At 37.0% G+C, this 16,503-nt stretch overlaps 1 protein-coding gene across 1 annotated transcript; it reads right to left on the bottom strand.

Annotated features, from left to right (window-relative positions):
- Nucleotides 1-1,914: 1,914 nt before the first annotated feature.
- LOC145823847 (uncharacterized) lies at nt 1,915-2,382 on the bottom strand. The gene has a single exon (XM_082923377.1). It carries the CDS (start codon nt 2,380-2,382, stop codon nt 1,915-1,917), a length of 468 nt encoding a protein of 155 aa, XP_082779503.1.
- Between the last annotated feature and the right edge of the window lie 14,121 nt (nt 2,383-16,503).

The following is a 16,503-nucleotide window of genomic DNA, read 5'->3' as shown; positions in this document are numbered from 1 at the left end:
GTTGGAAATCCTAAGTTTCATCCCTAGTTTGCCACCTTAGCTAACTTCTCTTCTTTCCCTCTAAGTTTTTTATTCTGTGATCATTTTCATCCTAACTTTTGCATGATTCATGATGCTAAAGGAGTCTACTACAAGATTTAGAATATAAAACTCACATTGGAATACTTCTAGGTTGATTTTTGATTGAATTCTTTGTACCCTTCTATGTTCTCCTTCCTTCCTCTCTTTTCCTCTCCTTCTATCCCGTTAGTTCTTGATTTCTCCAGCTTCTTCCTCCATTTTGTTTGATTTAGGACTAGAGGATTTGTTGTATATGGTTGGGCAAGGTTGCAACTCCATTAGTTAACTAATTCCCTTACTTAGACTTAATTAATAAAGTTTAAAGTTAAATAATCTATTCCTATCCTAATCATACTTGGTCTAATTAATCCTCCACTAATCATACTTAATTATTACTAATCCTAATTAACAAAATAACAAATAACATGAAATGGTCAAGGTTATTAGACTAAGGTCTTTGAGTTCCTCAATTAAGGCATTAGCTTAACCTATGGTTTCCAAGTCAAGTTCTAAGCTATCCTCTAACTCTAGGCACAAACCATACAAGTCCAATACATAACTTAAATGAGTAGACAATAAAGTAATCATGATGCATGAACAACTTGGTTGTCTCATTCTCCCATCCTTAAAAAGTTTGGTCCTTCAAACTTGTCTTAGCTTTGCTAAAAAATAGACTGCGATGTCTCATTCTCATCTCATGTTCTTTCTCCCAAGTAGCATCCCTCCTATAGTGTTCTCGCCATTCCACTTATACCATTGGTATTGCTTTATTTTTGAGTTGTTTTACTTGATGGTCAATAATTTGAATGAGGCGCTCTTCATACTCCAAATCCTCATCAATTACTAACCTCTGGTAATCAATTACATGGGAAGGACCCCAGGCATAACCTCGTAGGATAGAAATATGAAATACATTGTACACTTGCTCCATCTCTGATGGTAATGCAATCCAGTAAGCCACTAGGCTAATTTTCTTTAAAACCTCAAAAGGTCCAATATGACGTGGAGCTAATTTTCCTTTCTTTCCAAACTGTGTCTGGCCCTTCATTGGTGTGACTTTCAAAAATATATGATATCTGACTTTGAATTCTATATTCCTCTTCCTTGCATCTGCGTAGCTCTTTTGATGACTTTGAGCAGTTTTGATTCGTTGTTGGATAACCTCGATCTTTTCAGTAGTAACTTAAATAATCTCGAGCCCCAATATTGCTTAATCTCCTACCTCTATCCAACAAATAGGTGATCTACATTTTTTTTTCTTTCCATAGAGTGCCTCATAAGGTGCCATCCAAATACTCGCTTGGAAGCTGTTGTTGTAGGCAAATTCTACCAACAACAAATGAGTATCCCAACTTCCTTTGAAATCTAAAATACAAAAACGAAGCATATCCTCTAGAGTTTGTGTAGTCCTTTTTGACTGTTCATTTGTTTGTGGATAGAAAGTAGTACTAAACCTCAATTTTGTTCCCATTGCTCTTTGCAAACTTTGCCAAAATCTAGATACAAACTTAGAATCTCTATCCGATACAATAGAAACAGGCACACCTTGAAGTCTAACAATCTCATTATGTACAAAGTAGTAGGTTTGTCCACGTTATAAAAAGATTTCATAGGCAAGAACTGGGCGGACTAGGTCAGTCTATCAACAATGACCCAAATAGAATCCATACGTCTTGGTGTGCGAGGCAAGCCAATTGCAAAATCCATCGTGATATGTTCCAATTTCTATTTAGGAACAGAAAGAGGTTGAAGAAGACCGACTGACCTTTGATGTTCGGCTTTGATTTGTTGGCATTGAAGGCATCGAGATACTAATTCTGCTATGTTCCTTTTCGTGTTTGGCCACTAATAAACTCAGTTGAGATCTTGATACATCTTAGTATTCCCGGGGTGGACTGCAAACTTAGAACGGTGTGCTTCCTCCATAACTTTCTTTTGCAATTCTGGTATATCTACAACACACATTCTACTTTCAAATTGTAGCACTTGATCTTTAATGGTGAATCCCCTCCTTGGCTTTGAATCAACTTCCTCAAAAGCTTTCTTTAGGTAAGGATCCTCTATTTGCTTCTGTTTAATTTCCTCAATAATCATTGGTTGTACTGAAATTGTAGCCAATATACCTCCTATCTCATGTAGGACTAACTCCACCTCCATCTTTTGCAAATCTTGTAAAATGTCTCCTTGTTTGGTAAGTAGACATGCCAAATTTTCCGTGGACTTTTGGGTAAGAGCATCTGCTACAGTGTTTGCTTTGCTAGGGTGATATTGGATTTGCAGATCATAATCCTTCATCAATTCGAGCCACCTCCTCTGTCTCATGTTGAGTTCTTTTTGTGTAAACAAATATTTCAAACTCTTGTGATCAATAAATACCTCACACGGAGACCAGTATACATAATGTCACCATATCTTCAATGCAAAGACTATAGGCGCCAGTTCTAGATCATGCGTTCAGTAGTTCTTCTCATGTGGCTTTAGCTGGCATGAAGTATAAGAAATAACTCTATTGTTCTGTACCAAAACACATCCCAATCCCTTATGTGATGTATCACTGCAGATAACAAACCCCTCTATGTTGGCTGGCAATACCAGAACCGGTGTTGTAATTAATATATTTTTGAGCTCTAGATACTTTGAATCCTTTTCTTTTGTCCACTCAAATGGTACTCCTTTTCATGTTAGTTGTGTGAGTGGCATTGTTATCTTGGAGAAATCTTTCACAAACCTCCTATAGTATCCTGCTAAACTAAGGAAATTTCAAACTTCAGTTATAGTAGTTGGTCTTGGCTAGTTAACTATTGCTTCAATCTTTTGAGGATCAACAAAAATCTCCTCTTTATCAATCACATGCCCCAAAAATGTTACACCAGATAGCCAAAACTCGCACTTCTTTAATTTTTCAAACAACTTTCCATCTCTAAAAGTTTAAAGGATCAATCTTAAATGTTGTTAATGTTCTTCTAGGCTTTTCGAGTAAATAAGGATATCAACAATGAACACTACTATAAACTTATCCAAATAAGGCTTAAAAATGCAATTCATTAGATCCATGAACGATGCAGGTGCATTAGTAACTTCGAAAGGCATAACCAAAAATTCGTAATGGCCATACCTTGTTCTAAAAGCTGTCTTTTCTACATGATCTGCCTTGACCTTGAGTTGGTGGTAGCCTGATTTGAGATTTATCTTAGAAGAGGCTTGTGCCTCTTGTAATTGGTCAAATAAAGCATCAATTCTAGGCAATGGGGTATTTGTTCTTGATTGTCACTTTATTTAGCTCTCTATAATCAATGCATAGACGTAGCGTTCCATATTTCTTTTTGACAAACAACACTGGTGCACCCCATGGCGATGTACTGGGTTTGATGAAGCCTTTATTTAGTAAGACTTGCAATTGAATTTTTAATTCTTTCAATTATGCAGGTGACATTCTGTAAGGAGTTTTGGAGATGGGCTGAGTTCCTAATTTTACATCAATAGTAAAATCTCCCTATCAATTAAATATCCCAAAAAGTCATCAGAAAACACATATGGGAACTCTCTTACCATTGGAATACTGTCCAAGTTAGCATCAAATTCTTGAATAGTTAGGACACTGCAGAAATAGCCTCGACATCCTTTATTGAGTAATCAGTTGGCCTTCATGGATGAAATAAGATATGGTGGGGGCACTACTTCATTCCCTTAAAAAGAGAATTCTTCTTGATCGGGTGGTTGGAATGTAACACATTTTGATACATAGTCAATGGTAGCATAATTTGTCAACAACCAATCCATTCCCAATATTGCATTAAAATGATTCATATCAATAGGTAATAAATCTACAGTCAAACTAAAACTCGCAACTAATATATCACAATCTCGATAAATAAATGTACAAATCAAGGATTCACCAGAGAGTGTAAACACTGATAACAAGTAATCCAAAGGTTCTAGCTGTTTATCCAATTTACTCACAAACTCACTAGATATGAATGAATGTGTAGAACCTGAATCTATCAAAATATATGCATCTTGAGCACAAATTGAAAGTGTACCTGACACCACTGATTCTGTGTTCTAAGCATCGCCTGGGACAAGTGCAAAGACTCTGCCTTGTCTCACTAGTTCTTTCCCAGTGTTAGCCTTAGCACTTGGTTTCTGAACTAACCCAGATGAACTACTTGCACCCCTTTGCTTGGCCTTAGGACAATCCTTGACTTGATGTCCCATTTATCCACATTCAAAACATGCTCCTGTAGCTCACATACCCCAAAATGATTCTTACTGCATTCCTGACATGTTGGTATGGTCTTGTTACCCTCACTTGAACTGCTAGTGCTTCATGTGTTTGGCCTTTTGATCGGTGGATTACTCGACCCTTTCTTAACACCAAAACCTTGCTTCTTGCTGAACTATTCCTTCGTTTTCTACTCATCTTTGTCATTTTGTTCAGCCATTAGTGCTTTTTCTAGGACTTTTATATAAGTTGGCAGTTGGAAGAGGTTCACTTCATCTTTAATTGCTCCTTTCAAACCCTCCTCAAACTTTCTTGCTTTGTTATAGTCCGTGTTCACCATGTGTGGGGTGAACCTTGCCAATTCAGTAAACTTGGCATCATATTCTGAAACTATGCCTCCTCCTTGCTTTAATGCTTGAAACTCTAAAGCCTTTCTATCTTTGATGGTCTGAAGAAAATATTTACTGTAGAAGACTTCTAAGAAATAATTGTAGGTAATACCTTCATGTTGACCCTTCACTAACATCCACTACGTACGTGCCTCTTCTGCGAGAGTGAATGTAGCAAGTGCCATCTTCTGTGTCTCGGTACATAGGAAGACTTCGAAAAATTTCTTAGTTTCTAGCACCTAAGCCTCCATCTTCAATGGATCTATACCTCCCTCAAATTGAGTCGGTTTCATTTTCTTGTATTCCCTAATTAATGCCATTGTTTCCTGATTCGAAAAATCCATCTACAATGGCATCGGTTGCTACAATAGTTGTTGCTACTACTGTGGTTGTGGTTACTATTGTGGTTGTTCTTGATTTCTTTGTCTGAGTGCCTCAACTACCTCTGCTACTCCTTCTAATATCATTTCAAGTTTATCCATACAACTAGTAGAGGATTCTCTTTTTTCCCTTACCATGATGCTGTGCACAAGAAACATCAATTAAACATTCATAAATATGCACATGATGTTTCAATATCATATAAGATATACATCTCATTACAAGCACTATCATGAATGCATTCCTAACATTTTTCTAGGAAAATCCTATGCTTTGAAGGACAAGTGCGTGTGTGTACAAACTTGTGCTCTGATACCACTCTGTCACCACCCCATCCCGCCCCAGACAGGATAATAGCTATGACCGGCCAATAGTGTTTGACTACCAAAGGCTTGACAAGACAAGACAAGATTGGACTAAAATCTTGGGACTTACGTGGAACAACTTGTTTATTACATTAATCCAATACCCATTCAGAGTAAGTGCATAAGTAAAATGATAGCAAAACAAGTATATTTCTTATTTATTTACATTAACATTTACATATCTATCCAACAAAATAAAAGGACACAACACCAAAAGACATTTCTACAAAACTATAAACATAAAAACAAAACCACTAACTCCAGGTTAACTTGAAAAGAAACAAATAAAAAGAAAAGCAAAGCATTAGTGCGACTCTTCCTCATGTACTGGTTTTTCTTCTTCACCTACATATATAAGGGAGAGAAGTGAGCTATAGCCCAGTGAATAGTAATATAGTAAGGCAGTAAATGAATGAACATTGAAAGTTTTAAACATTCCTTTGAGATAACATATAATTTGAACAAGACAAACAAAGCTTGACTTGCAAATAAAATACATATTTGATGAGCATATCAAGGATTACAAGGTGCTTAACCGGCTCGGGTACTGGCTAAACGAAACAAGATGAGCTCAGTCATAATACATGATTGGATATTCCCCCAATTATAGGACATGATCCAAGAATGCCATCTAAGTACATGATAAAAGAGTATAAATGTTCATTCATAACAAGATATATGAAGTTTGAAACATAATCATGGTTTATATTGAAAACATGTTTAATTAAGGATAGCGTTACTAAATTACTACTCACAATTGGCTCTATGAACTAGGGTTTAAATCTCCTCAAGCTTGCGCTATACAAGACAAGAATAAAACATTGACGCACTTGAATAGTTCTTAAACTTCCTATATTAATTTATAATGCACTTAAACTTTAATTCTCTTCTCTATTTAAACATAACATGCCTTAGGTGGTGTAACAAACCTGGGGGTACCCGTGGGCATTAACAATTCGGACTCTCGACTTCTTTGATCTAGTCTCACGAGTGCAATGTGAAACATAGATGCGAGTCCAGATTTGGCAACTTTTATAGAAAATCTGTGTTGATACAAAATCTTTGCCAAAAATGGACTACATCACCAGATTTTAAAGTTGGCATTTAATATTTTTAAGAAAATTAGGAAACCCGTGACTTGTGCCAAGGCCACCATTCATCGTAACCTTAGGTATGAGAAGGGAAGATCATTAATTGAGCACCACCGCTCACCCAATCAAAGATCGGCCTCTACCAAACCATGATGTAAGTTTTATTAACTTTATATGTTCATATTTCGGTTATTAGATAAATCTAAAAGTTTCTATGTAAAACATACAAGTATAGACTATGCCACCCACTTTGGAACAACTTGATTTTATTTAGTTTGAAAGAGTTTTGAAGATGTATAGCCTCATGGTGGGATACTAAATACAGTAAAAAAAACACACAAGTAGGATGCTAAAGCATAAAAACTTACATGTTTACCAATGTCCCACAAACAACTACAAAACAAAGTTAGCGAAATATGCCTGATCTTATATACAAAATCCTAATGCAATTCACACATGAGATGCAACTAAAGATTTGGCTTCTGAGATATGACTTATGAATCATCTCAAGAACATGAGGTAGTACACATAATCACATAGGAATTGATTAAATCTACAAATGCAAATTTAGCTGTAGATCAGGCGCACTGTGATTATTGAAATTGTGATGCCCCAAATTTTGTTAATATAATACAACGATACACCGGGGTTTAACTAGCGGATACACATCATTTTAAGCACAAAATACAAATAATTACACTAAAAGAAAATATTAATAATAGTTTAAATACAGATCAGTTCCTTGATACAAAAAGTTTATCCAAAATACAGGAAATATAAAATCTAATCTCTATGGCAGCCATGGTTCCGCAAAGCATTTAGGGATTTCATTCTCGATGTAAAACTCGTCTTCACCTGACATAAAACGCCATGAGCTTGGAATGCCCAGTAGACACACACATCCCAACCCTTTTCCCATTCCAAATACATAAGTAACATAACGGCACGATCATAACATACAACGAAAGAAATAATTAAGCAGAGCTTATAATTAAATTTCAGTTCTCATGAATAATAGTCAATTTTAGTTAGTTCTAGGCAACTCCCTGCGGAATGCCGTTCCTACCCAACCACTAACACTGGCCACGGACAATTCTGACTCTCCATTAGTTAATACAATACCATTGCGTTGCTTACCGCATAACCACCAGTGCGCCGCTTACCGCATAATTACCAATGATACCCACGCACCTAGGCTACATACCCAAGTGGTGGCATCACGGTCTGCCCCAAGGGAACAAGCTTCTAGGGATACTCTCCCTATGTGAGACCCTCACTGCCACCCTTATGCCTCCCATTTCCGTTAAGCAGCCAGAATACCTCCCGTGCCATATTAGGGTTCGAAAACACACTTGCGCAAGACTTCACAAAAATGGAACACATTCCACTATATCATACTCTTGAATCCATCGTTCATTATCTGATAAAATTTAATACAATGATCGCAACCCATTACCATCCCATTTGATTTCCCCTTTATTAAGTGCATTATGTTCTTAGTTATAGCAAAGCATGGTTAGTGTAATTACGAATCCAAAATAAACAACAAGTAATTTATTCATGATAAAGCAAATTCACAATTTATCATAGATTACATATCAAGACTAAAACATTCAAGAAACATAGAATATAAGAGTTGCAAACCAAATAAGAGCATATTAACACAAATTTCCAGATTTCCAGATTTGAACCAGTTTGAAAATAATTATGAAAAAAATACTTTTATTGGACCTAAGTATCTGGCCTCATGTGAGTTTATAGATAAATAAGTCTAGTTTCAAACTCAATTTACGAAAGTAGGATACGTATTTTAGATTTTAAGATAATTCAGAATTACCAAGATCTGTCCAGATTCGTTGACCGTTATGCAAATCGATTTTTCTCTCAAACCCTTCACTCTCTTGAGTTCAAACAAATTTTAGTTAAAATATAACACCCAGATTAAGATTTGGACATAAAATTGGACTCAAGATTATTTTTTTGGAATTTTATAAAAATAGAGAAAGTTGACTATTTTTCTGGTTCTATGAGTAACAAACTTAGAAAAAATTGTTTAGGTTATAAAAATACATCCTTAGGTCCTACCAAAATTATCACATACTCTAGACATACCAAATATTACACCATAAAAACATATTTTGAGTTTATGGAGTTTTGATAGGAAAATAAATTCAAGAAAGGGAAAAGAATTGCTGTTGGAAATTTTGGAAAGAAAGAGATGCACACCATTTCTTGATTAATACACATTTATACAAGAGTGTAGGCCTAGACTACAACATATATATACAAAGCGAATGTATTAGGAGGGGAAAAACAAGTGGTAAAAGAACTTGAGAGAAGAGGTGATGTATGTTTACCTTTGTTGTACAAGACTCAACAAAATTCTTCTTTTTCTTTTTCTCATCTTTCTCTCTCTCTCCCTCTCTTTTTTCCCCCCAAGATCACTCTCTCTCACTCATCTAGTGCGTGGCTGAAAATGTGTAAAATGAGGGGGAGAAGTGTGCATATATAGAGAAAGGTTTGGAAGGTTTTTTACGGACCAAGTCATATGAGTGTAATTTGTCAAAGTTGTTATCAATGTCATCAAGACCATTTCAACCCTCACATGACTAGCTACTTGGGCTCCAAGAAATATATATATATATATGAGATATTTGTATGAGATATTTGTATTCATAAATATAACATAATAGGCACAAGTACATTAATTATTAAAATACTACAATTAAGGGTTACAATGAAATAAAATAAAAGTATATAGGGACCAAGTCTAAATTTATGAAACCTTGATATTAATATACTAACGTTAGAAAATAGTAACGAGCACCCCCGCTCGTTACAAATATACTAACGATTGGGGAAGGCCATGCAATGAGTACCCCTGCTCGCCCTATCAAAGATCGGCCACTACTAAACATGATATCTTGTTTTTGAAAACACATGCATTCTTATTCCGGTTATTAGCTAGAACTACTATGTGATGGGCACAACACATAAGTATAGATTAGATCGCCTCATTTGGAACAAAACATCTTATGTTTGTTTGTTTGGAAATGGTTTGAATGTGCTACTCGCAAGTAGACTAAGATGTGGATTTGCCACCCTCAGGTGGGCTTAGAAAACATGATTTTGCCACTCTCAAGTGGGCTTAAAACTCGTATTTCAATGAATTATTCCAATTTAAGTAATCTAACCTTCACCCACAGGCATTCAGGCAGTTATAGCAAATAAGCAATTAGCCTCATGGCAAGCATGCTATCATGACAACAGTAACACTTATGCAAGATGCTAAAGCATAAACACTTACTGTGTACTCCGAGCTAAAACAAAAGCTATGTTAGAAATCAATGCATGATCCTAGCTATGTTAAGAATGCTTAATGCAACACATGCAAAATGAAACTAGAAATAGGCTCAGCTATTCTAAAATGGCACATGAGATGTAACTTGATAATCATGTACTCAACTTGGGATTGAAATACAATGTAGTTAGTATGATGCGCCGAGCCCGGTGCATGCAATACAAATGAATGAATGCAAACATGTGGAGCATAGGTATGCTAATTGAAACATGCCTTAAACTAACCATCAAAAGCAGGTAAGTAAAAGGGAGAAAAACGTGGGGTTGGAAGACATTCACACACTCACGCACACTTATTACAAAGTTTGCCCTCTCGACGGAGGGTCCGAATAAATAATATAAGCCAACTAATTAACTAACTAACAAGCTAATTAATTATTACATAACCAAATTGAAGCAAATAACTATTCTAAGCTATTAAAACATTGAATGGCCTCGTGACGAGGGATGCATGCGCGCTCATACGGCTTCGCTCGAAAATCCATCGCCATGCTACATGTTGCCTCTGTTTGCACTGCTCTGTACCTCTGCAGACTGCATAAGTCTCAAGGATGCTTCTGAACCACTCCTTGAGCACTGTGGGAGGTCACCGGCCAAGAGATGGGGTCATCGGCCAAGGGATAGTGGTCATCGACCATTTGTGGAGATATCGGCCAACAATACATAGCCGGCTGGCACTGAAGATGGCCGATTGACCATCTCTTCCTGCAGAATCCTGTTTTTGTTGCAGCAGAGGACAAACAGAGCATGGCAATGCATTTGCAAGACAGTGTATGCACTACCATTCTCCCTATCATGTCATGAACTCAAGGGAATATAGTCCTCGGCCTTCGGGCCATCAATCACGCATTTCAATGCATGATGGCCAAAGAAGCCAAGTGTGCAACTTCAATATCAAATGAAATGCACACAAAACACATAAGGGGCCCCCCAACCCCTATCATGATTGATCAAGAGGCAAGTGATGCATGTACAATGCTGTGCAACCTAAGCATGCAAGCAAACTAATGCAACATGAGCATGCAGGCAACAATGCTATACAAGGCAATTAGCATATAACAATGTGCAAAGACAAGCATGCAAACAAGCATGTAACTTAACAAGCATGCAAACATGCAAGGCATGTGACAACATTCAAGCACGTAACAACATGTGAGGCAAACATGTAACAACATGTTAAGCAACTTAAAGAAGAGAATGCATGCCAAATGCATTACAACTTAAGCATGCAACAACATGTCATGGACCAAGTATACAACAAGGCACAATTGAACTAGCATGCTATAACATGCAATTTACCAAATATGCCACAAGCAAGTGACAACATGCAAGGCAAGCATGCAACAACATGCGGGGATGGTCTTAAATCAAAATGGACAGCTCTCAAATAGGTCCAAATCAGTGGCCAAGATGCCACAGAAATGAGGACAAACGCACATACAAACATGCATGCCAATTGGCCTAACACTTAAGCATAAAAGGGCAGCTTTTAGGCACACTCAAAAGGAATGAAAAGCATGCAAATGTGACAACATTACATGCTCTGAAATAATGCTAGGAGTGATGCCAAATCACATAAACAAGTCAAGCATGGCATGCCTAAGGCTTAAAGCCTAAGACTAGTCAAGGGACTTGAACCAAAGCTACACAAAACAAAGAGCATATGGCAAGCACGACCCAAAACAGTCCTAAATCATGGCAAAGTGAGCCTAAAACATGCAATGACCAAAGCCAAAATAAGCTAAAACAAAGGGGCAGAACATGAGGCATACAAGGCCACGAAAGAGGTGTTACACTACACCTAATACAACCAAACATGGCATGATTTAAACAACCAAAATCAGAGTTATGGCATGTTAAAACAAAATCAAAAACCCACTTAGATGGCATCTAAATGACCTAAGCATAAGGGCATGCATAATGACCCGGTCATGGAGCATAAGACACTAACTCTTCAAAGCATTGAAAGGATGACAAATGCAAGCACACAAGCATGAAATATGGACTAAAATAACATAACAAATGATTCCAAATCACTGAAATGGCCCAAGTAAAGCATGCTAGCGACTTAAGCACCCAAAGCTAACAAGCTAGATTGTATCGTAGTTATACAAAACAATGCAAGCATGACCAAAACAATGAAAAACAGAGCTTTAGCATGCTAAAACAAGACTAGAAGCTTCATGAAGTTAAGCTAAAATCATGCTAAAATAGCATGTCACAACATGATGCATGTTAGGCCAAATCATGGGATTACAAGACAAGTACATGAAGCATGCATGATATGTCTAAACCAAGTCAAAACAGTGCTATATCATGGCAAAACAAAGCCTAATATATACTGAAATGAAGCTAAAACAAGCTAAGCACATACGCTACAAACATAAGCCAATTATGTAAGCATTAAAGGCAACAAGGAGAGGGGATGACCCTCTCCTATTTAGGACACCAAAACTACCTCTCCACCACTGAAATTTCTCTAGATTTCAATAGTAGAGAGGTCATGCAAATCTTAAAGCAAGGGCCAAAAGAGATGGCCTAAAACAAGGCCTAACAAGGCCTTAGAGGAGGGAAACAACCCTAAACCTCAAAATGACCTTAAACAAAGTTCTAAAGAAAGTAAAAACAGAACTTTTATCAGTTATATACCAAGCTTAAAACAAGAACCAAGATGGGCTAAAAGCTTAAGCAAGAAAGGGGAATCTAGAGCAAGGAACTCACCCTTGTAGAACCTCTTCAAGAACAAAGCTCCAGCACGTTTTCTGAGTTCAAAGCAACCCAAGAACTCCAAAACCAACTCTTTAGCACCTTAGCAACTCAAGTATGGTGTAACACTAGGTGCCTTAGTGCAAAAATATGAACAAAACACACTTTTGATCACAAATACACACACAAATATATATATAGAGAGATATATGAACTCTAACCCTAAAATTCCAGAACCCCTAGGAAGGGAGGAGGGCCTCCCTTCTTATAGAAATCCACTTTTGCAAAGCTTCTTGGAGAAGCTAAGCAAGGCTGAAATCCCTCCACACACGTGTATGGAGGGGGGAATTGTGCGTGCTAGCTGCAGCTGGCACAAAATATCTGCCAAAAGCAGATGGAAAGGGGTCGGCCAGAAAATATGGCCAATTGGCCAATAAAGGCGGCCGACCGACCAAATATAGTGTCGATTAGCCAACACTTTTGGCCGGTGGCAAGAAAAAGGGGTCAGTGGCTTCAAGACTTGGTCGGTGGGTTAAGGGGATGACCAACAAACCACCCTCTTCCCTTAGAAGCAAAAATACAAGTCCTTGGTCTACAACCAAGCACAAAACAGTCAAGTTGAGAGATCTTGAGGCAAGGCGCGCCGCCGAGACCTCCGGGAACTCAAAACGAACACGAGCATGGATCATCATCAAGTGTTCAAACGATGATGTCCAAGTCTTGAGGACGGTCAAAAATGGGGTGTCTACACCCCTCTCCATATGAAATACAGTTAGGTATACTTGTTGGTTATGCCATATTTCCTCATTTCGCGTGAAATGTGTTAGGATTCCAAGTTTACTCAGTTAAAACCTTCCCCCTCTCTGTATGGAATACAATTAGGTATGCCTGTTGGTTACCCCACATTTCCACCTTTCATGTGAAACGCGTTAGGATTTGAAGTTTACTTGGTTGAAACCTTTCCCCTCTCCGTATGAAATATGGTTAGGTATGCCTGTTGGTTATACCGCATTTCTTCTTCTGACATGAGAAGCGTTTGGATATCATGTTCACTATTTCTTCTCTCACGTGAAATGCGCTTGGATTTTGAGTTCACTATTTTCTCTTTTCGCGTGAAAGTTTTCAGGTTCACTATTTCTCTTCTCGTGTGAAACACGTTCGAATTTCGAGTTCACTATTTCTTCCTCTTGCGTGAAACACGTTTGGATTTTGAGTTCACTATTTCCACCTCTCGTGTGAGATGTGTTTGGATCTTAGGTACACTATTTCTCTTCTCGCGTGAAACGTATTTGGATTTTGAGTTTAGTATTTCTTCCTCTCGCGTGAAATGCATTTGGATTTTGAGTTCACTATTTTCCCTCCCGCGTGAAATCCGTTTGGATTTTGAATTCACCATTTTTCCTCTCGCGTGAGATGAGTTTGGATTTCAAGTTCACTATTCCTCCTCTTGCATGAGACATGTTTGGATTTTGAGTTCACCTTTCCCCTCTATCATTTGCGCTGTGGCATATTTGTATGCGGTGTTGTGGCCCATTTGTCTGTGATGCACTGTCAATGTTGTTTGTGTTGGCACATTTATATGCAATGCACCTGTTGTTATGCTTCATATCATTTGCATGAGGCTTGCCTCTCATGTTGCCATCTTCATGTCTTTATCATCATTCCATTGCATTGCTTGGCATAATCATGAATTTTCAGGAAAAACAGGCTACGCGAAGCCTATAAGTCCAGCTTTTAAGTTGCACTTCAAGCATGTCATTTGTATTCTGCCCTTGAACTACACTGGTTTGATTCTTTGCAAAGGGATACATAGGCAACTCTTGAGTTCAACCAATTGCATTTACATCTTGTTTGTTTATCCAAGTCTTACGACCTTTTCAAAAGGGTCGTCTTTAGGTTTTGACATTCACTCACGTCATGAAAATGACTTAGAGTTCTGTCAAAGAAGGGCAACTATAGACATTCCATTTTGTCTGGCCCTAAGACTTGGGTACTTTCTTTTGATTACTCGGATGATAAAAATCAGAATGTGATTTTTGCACAATCCTTAGTAGAAAAGATGGAATTTGAGTTTTACTCTCCACCCTAAGCCTATTTTGGCCAAGGGTTTAGGTCCCGTTGGGCACTAGAGTGAAACGGAGTCGAACTGGAGTGAAATGAAGTTTTTCTTGTCTGGTCGGTTGACCTCTCGGTCATCAGCCCGGTCGACCACCCAGTAGACAAATTGCCCAGTTTTTTGTGTTAGTTTGGGTGGGCATTTCCTAAACCCATTTTTTTGACCCATTTTGCATTGAATGCATGTATACTCATCCCCAAGTCATTAAGTTCCCCTTTTAAAAATATGTACTACAGGCTTTCTCAAATAAGTTTTTTTTGACACTTTTACAAACCTAATAAGTTATGTCTATGATGAGGAAGATGGTTTACACACGCAAGAAACATGTTATGTTTAGATGATAAGAATTAGATATACCTTTAAAAACTATTGCTTAACTTGAACAATATTATTTGCAATTTTAATTATTTTTGCTTAAATCGGATATCCCTCCCAAAGGAACAATTTTTCTCAGTAAGGACGGACACATAAAAATTCTTATTTGAGATTGAATATTTATACAAATACAAATTGATACATTAAAATGTACAATATTATTAATATTTTTTTCTTAAACAAAAAATAAGGAATGAGGGTTAAGTTTTTTATATATAAATTAAAAATATTTTAAATTAATATTTTTAGGATAAGGAGGTTTTGTCAAAACTTTAGGCATCGTCATCTAAAGTTTCAACTTTTTTTCACATGGTGTGTTGTGCTACTTTCGGCCAATTGAGGCCCAATGTGAGACATAGCATATGAAAAATTGCATTCTTGGCAGGACAATTGTTTGATTGGAAATGACCTGTCAGGAACCTTTTACTTTCCTTTTTAATAATTCTAATGAAAACTTTTAACAGGCTCACTTGATTTTGTCACCATATAAATTTTGTGGATTGAAAAATCATCACATAGATTAGGGATTTAAAATATAATTTTTTTTAAAAAAATAAATTTGAAGTGCATGACCTTTTGATTGTTGCATCCATCAATGATGATCATAGAAGGTGATAAGATATTATGATAAAAATTGAAAAAAAATGATAGTTGTTGATGTTACTTTTGGAATAAGTAGACACATCGAATGAGAATGCGTACACACGACTAATTCTCATAAGGTCATGTGACATTTCAAAATAATTCGATATTCGACAAAATAATTACATACGTAATAATCGAATCTTGTGGTGGTGGGCTATTAAAGAGTGCACGGACTAAAAGAAATATTGGACCATGAGATGAGCCAAGTAGATAGTCAACATTTGACATTGTTTATAAGTTAAGCACTTGGCCCGGCAATCATCATTTGGTTACATATTTTCAGCATTAAATTCCGAGATACCTAACCCAATAACAGGCTAATGACCCATATTTTCCTTACAGACAAAGCCTAGTATCCTTTATAATTTGGCACTTGAGCCCAAGATCACAAGCGACTTGGCATTTATGCCTAAAGATCCCATGTGTAACGGTCTGGGTCTAAGCTCGAACCAATTGGCCTTTTCGACACGTGTGCATACGAACCATATTGTGATAACTTTGCATTCTTTTTCTAGTGTAATAATCCGACATTTTCATATTTTTAAATTTCCTTATTATATGTGTGTTTATGTGTTTGATGTAAAATTTCATGTTTGAATATGTGAATTCCATGTTTATAAATTTGTATCTGTCGGTTATGAGAAAAATCTATTGATATTGTGACTTTCGGGCTAGAAATTGAAGGCCTTAGAGGCGTGATAAATCGAAATTGACTTTACAGTTATGATTAGCATGATTTTTAGGACATAATATAAAGTTTTATAAAAATTTGATTCGTAACGAATTAATTTGA

This window comes from Camellia sinensis, chromosome 4, assembly GCF_055761805.1.
Source record: "Camellia sinensis isolate YWXY chromosome 4, ASM5576180v1, whole genome shotgun sequence".
Lineage (NCBI taxonomy): Eukaryota > Viridiplantae > Streptophyta > Magnoliopsida > Ericales > Theaceae > Camellia > Camellia sinensis.
The sequence above is the reverse complement of the archived record's forward strand: the minus strand, read 5'-3'. Positions and strand labels throughout refer to the sequence as shown.

Bases quoted from the DNA above. Each gene is read 5' to 3' on its own strand.
- LOC145823847 (XM_082923377.1), bottom strand. From the start codon at position 2,382: ATGAGACAGAGGAGGTGGCTCGAATTGATGAAGGATTATGATCTGCAA.